General features: G+C 41.2%; 1 protein-coding gene across 1 annotated transcript in view; it reads right to left on the bottom strand.

Annotated features, from left to right (window-relative positions):
• TXLNB (taxilin beta) overlaps positions 1 to 10,166 on the bottom strand; it is a 51,505-nt gene that overhangs the window by 15,476 nt on the left and 25,863 nt on the right. Inside the window, exons 6-7 of the mRNA XM_077776088.1 lie at positions 8,634 to 8,753; positions 3,992 to 4,066 (exon numbers count right to left, since the gene is read on the bottom strand). Coding sequence (XP_077632214.1) covers positions 3,992 to 4,066; positions 8,634 to 8,753 — 195 coding nt within the window. The remainder of the gene's footprint in view (positions 1 to 3,991; positions 4,067 to 8,633; positions 8,754 to 10,166) is intronic.

Here is a 10,166-nt window from a genome sequence, read left to right as displayed (position 1 = left end):
TATTTATTTAATTTATTTTTTTAATTTTTTATTTTTTTAAATTTCTGAGAGAGAGAGACAGCATGAGCAGGGGAGGGTCAGAGAGAGAGGGGGACACAGAATCTGAAGCAGCTCCAGGCTCTGAGCTGGCTGTCAGCACGGAGCCTGACAGAGGGCTTGAACCCACGAATGTGAGATCATGACCTGAGCCAAAGTCGGAAGCTTAACCGACTGAGCCACCCAGGCACCCCTAGGACTTCCAGTATAAAGGATGTGATTGCTGTCCTTAGCAATATACAAAAACAAACAAACAAACAAAAAGCACAATTAAAAAAAAGAAAGAAGGAAAGAAAGAAAAAAGAAAAAAGAAACTAAACAAAGCCACACCAAATTTACTCAGTGACCTTTCCCCTTGGAATGTATTGGGCAATATTTTTGTGGCTGCGCGGCTGTGTTTGTATTGCTGATTTTCCACATCTACCATCTTCATCCTTATTGATCCAATGAACACTCTATTCGTAGTGCCAATTGTATTCCATTGATCATTTCTGACATTTATACTGTTGCCATGGTTTGTATAATTGAAAGCCAGACATCCCTTTTCTAAGTGAGAATCATGCCCCAAACTGGCGAGCTGTTGTCTTATGGCTGAAAAGGACTTCATCTAGTAAAACATAATCTGTCCTTGATATTTCCTTAGCTCGGAATGTAGAAATGGGGCTGTAAGCCCTCTGCCTTCTCCCACCCCGCTCCTTTAAAGCAGTTGTAAACCCACAGGAAGTGTTCAAGTGCTCTGCAAACTACTCTGTGATAGATTTTGTTTTCCAAAGTTTCAAGGCTTTAAAAATATAATGTTGATAGTTTTCAAGAGGGATTTTTAAACATTATTATACATAGGGTTTGGGGGCCACTATATTCTTCTTGAAGATTAAGTTATTATTGAAGTTTTGAAAAGTGCCTTGAAGACAGGAGACAAAAGCGTCCTTGCAGAGAGCGCCACACACCACAGAAACAAGGCAATGAAGGAAAAGGTGGGGTTAGCCCAGCTTAGACCACATTGCTTCTGCTCTGGAAGTTCTCTACATTCAAGAACTAGAGCTGAACAAGATCTTGAGATCATCTTTTTTGGTGGTTCGTAAACTTTTTTGTAACCAATGACTCCTTTTGTCTCATATATCTCTGTGTAGATCCTCCCCTATGAAATACTAGTCATGTTAGCTCATACACTAATTGCTAGCATTTTTTTATTAAAAATTTTTTTAATGTTTTATTATTTCTGAGAGAGAGAGAGAGAGAGAGAGAGAGACAGCATGAGCAGGGGAGGGTCAGAGAGAGAGGAAGACACAGAATCTGAAGCAGGCTCCCGGCTCTGAACTGTCAGCACAGAGCCTGACGTGGGGCTCAAACCCACAAACTATGAGATCACGACCTGAGCCAAAGTTGGATGCTTAACTGACTGAGCCTTCCGGGCTCCCCTAATTGCTAGCATTTTTACTAATCTTATTGTTATCACTAGCTTGTTGAGTTTAATTAGGCAGGGATTCTCTCATTGATGAGTATATCTCCAGTACCTAGAACCTTGCCTCACACAGAGTAGGTGCTCAATGAATATTGGTTGAATTAATTATGCTTGTTATGGGCCAAGCATGCGACTAAGTGCTTTGCATGCATAACTTGAAGGCAAACTGCATATATTACATATTCATTAACTCATTTTCCTTTTAAAAACTTAATCAAACATGTGAATAATTGCCATAAAGCTGCTGAATTAGAGCTGATATGTCAAGAACACTATATCTTATTTTATCATTTTATTTTTAGAGAGAGAGTGTGTGTGAGTGGGGGAGAGGTGCAGAGGGAAATAGAATACCAAGCCGGCTCCATGTGCAATGTAGAGCCTGATGCAGGGCTCAGTCCCACGACTCTGGGATCATGACCTGAGCTGAAATCAAAAGTTGGGTGCTCAACTGACTGAGCCACCCTGGTGCCCCAAAAAACAACTATATTTTAGATAGTAGCTGCTGTGATGCTGTTATGTTTTGGAAATACTGAAAAGTAATGAGCCTCCCAGAGGTTGGAGAACTCCGACTTGGGATCATGGATGCATTATAGTATTCTTACTTTAGAGGCAAAGAAATTTAGGTTTAGGGAGTTTAGATGAATTGCACAGGGTCAGACAAATTCTGAGCAGAAGAGCCAGAACTTTGATCCCAGTCCCTGAACTCTGTCGGTATTGAGGAACGAACGAGGAACACTGGCGAGTCTAAAACTCCTGGTAGAAGCTTTTTCAAATTTGAGGTGTGGCATTGGATCACACCCTTATGTTTCATTTCCCAGGTCATTAAAGGCCTAGATTCTGATGCCAGCTCTCTCTATAAATGACTCTCTAGCTCTGTGTCTAATGGTATTAACCTACTCTTCTCAAGTTCATTATCACCATTTAGTGAGAGATTGTTTTGTCACAGATGATGTGAACAGTGAATAGCTTCAAATAGTATCTATTGTACCCCTCAAGGCTCTGTGCTGAGAATACTACAGAGATATGGTTGAGAGTCCTGCCTTGATTCTCTGGCTTCTCTCCGAGATTGTGAGGCCACGCCTCCTTTCCCCCTGCCTGCCTCTGGTTAGAGAGTAGCCGCTGCATACCACCTACCCGCAGTGATGATGTGATGGTTCTGGGACTCCCTAAAGGATGACATTGAGTTTATAACTTTAGAGTTTAGTCTTTTAACCCTGGGATCCTTTGGTTTTATGAACAGTAAGAAACATTATGGTTTAAATTTCTGTGTAACTAATATTGAAAAACAGTTTTGATATGTTATTTTATGTTATTGAGGGAAAACAATTTATCATTGCAGTTGGGACACACATTGGAAACGTATGCTATGGGCAGGTGAGCTATGAAAATGTGACCTGCATTTTTGTCTGCAGTGGTGTGATTTGTGATTTTATGACACCCAAATCAATTTGTTTGTGAGTTTCTTATTTTTTCTCCTATGCTTTCTAAAAAAATGAACAAATATTCATATGAGCAAGTGTTTTTTGAGCTTGTTCATTCACATAGTGAACAAATTTTTTGTTTTTGTTTTTGTTTCTATAGTGAACAAGTATATAGCCATTAGCACATAAACATTTGCAAGTGAATTCACCAAATCTTAAATTAACAGCTGCCTGGCTTGGAAAGCTTCTGATTTCCTCACCTTCTGTGAATTTGCTCTATGTGACTTTACAGTCTCGTTAGCACTAGAGCATTTCTCCCACCAGGGGAGCTAGGGTCTCTCTCTGGCTCAGCCCTAGGATGCCTAACCTGGAACCTGACAGGGAACATTTGCCAGAAGGGTCAGAGCCCCAAGGTCAAGGGAGAGATGGATAGAGTCATCTGCTGCATGAGGTTTTTTTATTTTTGAGTCTTGACATATGAATTCTTGAAGTCTAATCAGCACGCACACATGATGTCACAAAGCCAAATCAAAATTGCTCCCTACTTGTCCATCAGCCCTAGTCATTGACCACTGACAAGGCTAACCTCTGATGGCACGGGAACTTTGGTGCTGACTTTATTTTCCTAATTTCCTTTTATTAGAAACAATTTCAAATAGGTAAGGACATTTTAAGTATTGAGAGTTCTAGATGGTACATGTGATCTGTTCACCTTTTATTCTTCCTTCAATAGGATCATGGGGAGAAGGGAGAGAGAGAGGACATGTTATGACTAGAAGGGCAGGAACCTGGACACCAGCTTATTCTGATTGACCATTTTGGTGCCCTCATTTGTATGTCAACAAACCTTTTGCCTGGAGGTCTTTTTCTCAGATATAATGTTGTGCTTCTATTTTTACTTTAAAATAATACGAAGTTAGTCTTCATTTCTAACTCCTGTTCCCCTCGCCCCTGCCAGATGTTAAGGTCTGGTGGCGACTGCCCATGGTTCACAGCCTGTGTATGTGGCAACAAGGAGAGCGCACCCCATGCATGATTGTCGTCCCTCCGCCCCCCGGCCACCCCACTTCACCTGAGCCTGCAGGACTGTCTCTTGTTCCTTCAGCACTTTGGCCTGAAGTTTCCACTCTGCTGCCTGGTTCAGCAACTGTGAGAAGATAGAATGCATGGAAAGATCGTTAAATTGCCCTTTATATTAGCCTGTGGTTATAATTTGTGTATGAAATGGAATAACTTGCTAATTAACCCTCTTAGGTAATTTTTTGGGAACTCAGCAAAGCGTCTAAGAAAGCTAAGAAAACAGCTAGTCTAAAAAGTTATATTCTCAACTAAAAATTTGTGGTTCTAATGGATAAAAGAGAAAAAGTAATCTTCAACTCCAGCACAAATCACACAAAATTTAACCTCCCATCAAATTCTGGAACCTTTTCTAGCAATCCTGTTCAATCATCATTCAGCCTCTGCTTGAACATTTCCAGAACACCCTCCTCCCCCTGCCCTAATCATGATTGGGAGCAGCTGTTCCTTTATGTTGAACTCAAGGTTATTCTCCTAGACCACAGTTCTCCACTGTAGCATGCACCAGCCTCTCCCAAGGAGCATGTGAAAATGCAGATCCCTCTCAAAGAATGTCAGTTAGGAAGTAGAGGGTGTAATTAAAGTCTGTAGTTAGAGCAAATACCCAAGGTGGTTTGGGTATTGGTGGGCCATGGATTACATTTTGAGAAACACTGGGTTAGAAACTTGACCTATTATTCCAAATCTTGTGTAAGATTTGCAAAATAAGGCTCATCCCTCTTCCATGACACAGCTTTCAAATACAACCAAGGATCTCATATCAAAGACAATCAAAACTAGGAGCTGACAGGTTAAACTGAAAATGTTCTAGGCATAAACATGACACACACATATGGAAAACACGTTATTTTAACTTAAGATGTTCGTTTACTATTGATTTTGATACAAAGCTATGGTTTGGGTTTGGGTCTTTTTTTTTAAAAGTTATTTATTTATTTTGAGAGAGAGTGTGTGCGAGGAAGGAAGGGCCAAGGAGAGAGAGAATCTTAAGCAGCTCTGTGCCATCAACATGGAGCCCAATGCAGGGCTTGATGTCATGAACTGTTGAGATCCTGACCTGAACCAAAATCAAGAGTTGGACGCTTAACTGACTGAACCACCCCTGGGTATGGGTCTTCTGCCTGGCATTCAGAGCTTTTTGTTGTTATGTATATCTTACTTTTTAAAACAGTAGTACTAGAATCTAAAGACTTAAAAATATTTGTGAGGAAGCTTGATTGGATAATTCTCTAGAGTTTTACTGCTTTCTCCAAGTCCTTTATAGCTACACCCATCTAACTTGACAATTGTTTTGTGCTATTTGTCTTCAGATATTTAACATTTCAAAGCATTAAGCATCATTTTTATGGAAACGGTTCTTTCTTTTTTTAAAAAAAATTTTTAAATGTTATTCATTTCTGAGAGGCAGAGAGACAGAGTGTGAGTGGGGGAGGGGCAGAGAGAGAGGGAGACCCAGAATGTGAAGCAGACTTCAGGCTCTGAGCTGTCAGCATGGGGCCTGACATGAGGCTCAAACTCAGGGACAGTGAGATCATGACCTGAGCTGAAGTTGGATGCTTAACCGACTAAGCTACCCAGGCGCTCCGGAAACAGTTCTCTCTTTTCACACTTAACATTTCATCGGTTTCTACATCATTCTGTTGGTTTTCATAACACACAATCAAGGATAATTGAAAAAAAAGTTTTGGGAGCAAAGAGCTGATTCTTGGTCAGTGTCAACTTAATTAACTTGGGAATCTGTGTGTAGACACTGGAGTAGCTGTCCAGCCACAGGATTCAACATACTGAGGGCATCTGTTAGTGTGTTTACAGACAGAATGGTGGACATCATGGGTTAATCTGGTTAGTCAAGTAAGTGGCCATCAGTTTAAGAAGTTTCTACTATAGAGGCACCTGGGTGGCTCAGTCAGTTAAGCGTCCAACTTCAGCTCAGGTCATGATCTCATGGTCCATGAATTTGAGCCCCACGTCGGGCTTGGTGTTGATAGCTCAGAATCAGGAGCCTGCTTCAGTTTCTGGTCTCCCTCTCTCTCTGCCCTCCCCTGGTTCTGCTCTGTCTTTCTTTCTCTCAAAAATAAATAAACATTAAAAAAAAGTTTCGAGTGTTTTGAAGATAGATTGATTTATATTTTCTTTTTCCTTATGCCTGTTTTATAAAATGTCCATTGTTTTGGTAATCAACAAACAACAATAAAATCATTATATAAAAAAACTTGAGGCATCTTTTTTCTTATCCAAGTTTATCTTTTTCTCATGGCTCAACGTCTCCATTTGTAAGATGGGTTTTATTTGTTCCTTCATGTCTCCCAGAGAGCAGTGAAAGTTCATTGTTATAGAAGCGCCGATGACCCACCCCATGGAGGTCTGAGGCCACTGTGGAGTACAGACCTGCAGGGTCCCCTCTGGCCAACTGAGCATGTGGCACCTGCTTCACTGAGCAGGCTCAGGAGCCCAGTTGTGGTTGGTGGTTCCCTGACTGAGAGAGAGGAAGGTGGCTGCCTGTTCTGCTTGGGATGAAGGAACCATCCAGCTCTAACTTGATATTTCATCATTTTCAAAAAGAACCATCATAGCTGAAACCTGGGAAGGTGGCTAGCTTTGAAGAACTAAGGAGGCTATTTTTTTTTTTGACTCAAATCTGCGGTTTTGCTAAACCAGGGTAGGAAAATAGGGCAGCGTGTTAACTTCTCGCTATGGCTGGGTCACCTCAAAACTACACTTAGTCTCTTTCAAATGAATCTCTGCCTCGTTATTCCTCTGTCAGGTCTCACGTGTTATATACCAAATGTACTGGTATCCTATAGGAAGCATATTTTGTCTAAGAGGGTAATTATGCCTACAGTGGTGTATCTGTTTTTCTTGAATTCTGAATAGTTAAATGCTTTATTTCTTATTTTGAGAGCTAGGTTGTATTGGATTTAACAATTTTATCTTTTGATTAAGAGCACATGGGCTTCGATTTGAGATTATCTGATGTCCACCAGGTTATGTTCTCCAAAATTCGCTCTTCTGCTACCATCTTTGATGAGTCTGATTTTAGGTAATTGCAAAGCTTATGATCAATTTGTTAAATAGCCAAATTTGAATGATTAGTCCATTGATTGTATTTTAAATCCCTTTTCCCAGCAGCAGACACACACTTCAATTCATGCGTCTGAAACACACCCCTGAGTGTGATGTATTATCACAGAGCATGGGCTTTGGAGACAGACACATTGGAGACGTGATGTGTTGGCAGTGTGGGTCCTTAAACAAGTTGTATATCTTCTTTGAGCCTCAATTCCCTCATCTGGAGGATGGCCCTATAGCTGGCTCAGAATGTTTGGGGTTAATGAGATGTCATTAAAAGCCACCACTCAGGGGCGCCTGGGTACCTCAGTCGGTTAAGCGTCCGACTTCAGCTCAGGTCATGATCTCACGGTTTATGGTTTCGAGCCCCGCGTCGGGCTCTGTGCTGACAGCCAGCTCAGAGCCTGGAGACTGTTTCAGATTCTGTGTCTCCCTCTCTCTCTGACCCTCCCCTGCCCATGCTGCCTCTCTCTCTCAGAAGTAAATAAAAAACATAAAAAGTATTTATATATAAAAAAAGCCATCACTCAGTTTCTTAAACCCAAAAACTCAGGAGTCATCTTTGACTCTTCCCTTTCCTCACCACCACCATCTTCAGTTTAGAGTACTGACTGTTGGTTTTGCACTGAAAACATAACTTCTGTCCATGCCCAGTTCTCCTTGTCCACCGCCACGCCCCCCATCCAAGTCATCATCCTGTCTCCTCCCCCAGATAACTGCAGTAGACTCCTTGTCCCTTCTTAGTTCACTTTCCACCCAGGAGCCAGATTCATCTCTTATAGATGCAGGGCAGAGCATGTCACTTCCTTAGCTAAAACTACCCAGACTTTCTCATTATATTTAGAATAAAAATCCAAACGACTTCAAGCCAATAAAGCTACACGATTCGGCCCCTGCTTATGTCTTCAACTTCACTTGGAATCTTCCTTCTAATGGGTAGCTCTTGCTACCCTGGCTTTTTTCTATGTCTGGGGGACCCCAAGCTAGTTCCAGCATCAAGACCTTTATTGTTGCTGCAGACATTGCTGCTGGAGGCCTCCCCTCTGCCTCCCTCTTACCAGGCAGGGCTCAGCTCAAGCATTCTCCCCTCTGGGAGGCTTCCTGGTCACCCAGCCTAAAGTAGGCCCACCTCCTTCTCCCCCTTTTCAGTTTCTCCTTATTTCTCTAAGAGCACCTAGTATTATCTGAAAATTTACTTCTTTGTTTGTTTGCGTGCTTATCTTTTGCTTGCTTATCATTTGCTTGCCTGTCTTTTTTAGTTAGATCCTAGTCTCCATGCTGGGACACGACCTTCTAAGTCCAGTTCACTGCTATATCCTGGTGTCCAGGATGATGCTTAGCTCAGGGAAGGTGCCTGAAAAAGATTTGTTGAATGATGCATGACTATTTTATGTAAAAAACCATGTAAGTACAGTGCCTTCTACTGGGTGGCCAGTGTAGATCTCTAGGGAAGACCAGGTTCTCTTCATTGGTCTAGTGCTCTGTGACTATGGTCAAAACCAACTTTCTCAAGGGTTCCCTGACCCCCAGGCAGACCAGACAAGCACATTGACTCAAATGATAAGTACATATTCCTTCTCGCGTTGGTGTCGCTCCTCTGCTTCCTTCATCATTTCTTGTGCCTGCTCCAGTTTTGCGTCCACCAGCTTCTGCTGCAATTCTCTGTGTTTAAATATTTTGTCCAGATGCTATGGAAAAATAAATTGTACATATCAAGCTTGACTTATTATTGGTGCTGAGTAATGTAAAATAAAAAAATAGTATTGACACACATCTTCTCCAGGTTTTAGGATTGTAAAAAGGGGGGGCAGATAAATGCATTGGCATCATCACTTATGGGATTATGTAAAAGTCATAAATTGGTGCAGTCCTTGGCATTTTGCATTATGCAAAGGTGGCTGCAAAAGGCAGAGGTGCCAGAGTTCAGTAATGTTAACCCCAGGAGCTCCCAACATTATTTTTCTAAACTACTAGATACCAATGTTAGTTATTGTGCTAGATAGAAAGACAACATATATTTTAAGGGCTACAGCACCATCACTCAGTGTTTGGGTGAGATCTGTGAATATAAAACCACTTTCTATCCCATTAATACAATTTATTGTAGTGAATTCTCTTCCACATTCTGTCTCAAGGCTTGTGAGGCGGCTCTGGAGTGCCAGCATGTGGCCCAGGGCCTGGGACTGAGTGGGTAGCCCCTCACTTCAACTCTGTTGCGCTGGTGGGCAAGACAAGGCCAAAGGTCACAGATGAATTGATATGCAAATGGGATACTCCATCTTCTACATCTTTTGACCTCTCAACTAGCTTAGTGAAGAGAAGCTTCCAATTCTACTTCAGTGCAGAGAATTTCTTAGTCATTAAGAGGTCTAATCAGCAAGAGGACCCAAGGAATTCTAGCCTTGGGGCTTATCTAGAACCAATTCTAAGAATATACAACTGGTCTACCACTCTATTTTTATCTGGGATCTCTCTGAAGAGTATAGCTTTTCTTTCTTCCTCNTCTCTCTCTCTCTTTCTTTCTTTCTTTCTTTTCTTTCTTCTTTCCCTTCCTCCCTTTTGCTTTTGCCTGAACCTCCATTCTGGAGTAAGACTGATCTTAATGACAAGACAAAATGATAACATGGCATTTTGGTTTACTGTAAGGGGTTTCTCAGTTTACCTAAGTGCTGCTTCTGTGTGCTATTGGCTCAGTTTTTTTTCTTGATAAAATCTTAGCATGTTGCCAACAGAGCTACTCTGATTATGTTATGTGACATATAAGACAGACATTTTAATATTTGGGTGGGAAGAGGAAAATAATATGATATATAAAAATCTTGAGAGGGCCCCAGAAGTCTTAAAAATATATTAAATATTAATATATAATTTTGAAATAATAAAAGATCCTCATAGTCTCCCTAATGTAAATTATTGAAAGCAAAACTCCTTTGGCTTTTGTGACTATGGGTAAGTGTGACTATGATTTAACCTCATAGCTTCTGTTTCCCATCTATATAAATAATGTGGATAGTAGGGAATTATTTAGTGCATAAGGTTGTTGAGACAAGGTAATGACATATTGTATGTAAAGTACAGTACTCAGCACCTTTCCTAGCACA

This window comes from Crocuta crocuta, unplaced genomic scaffold, assembly GCF_008692635.1.
Source record: "Crocuta crocuta isolate KB4526 unplaced genomic scaffold, BGI_CrCroc_1.0 scaffold25, whole genome shotgun sequence".
Classification (NCBI taxonomy): domain Eukaryota; kingdom Metazoa; phylum Chordata; class Mammalia; order Carnivora; family Hyaenidae; genus Crocuta; species Crocuta crocuta.
The sequence above is the reverse complement of the archived record's forward strand: the minus strand, read 5'-3'. Positions and strand labels throughout refer to the sequence as shown.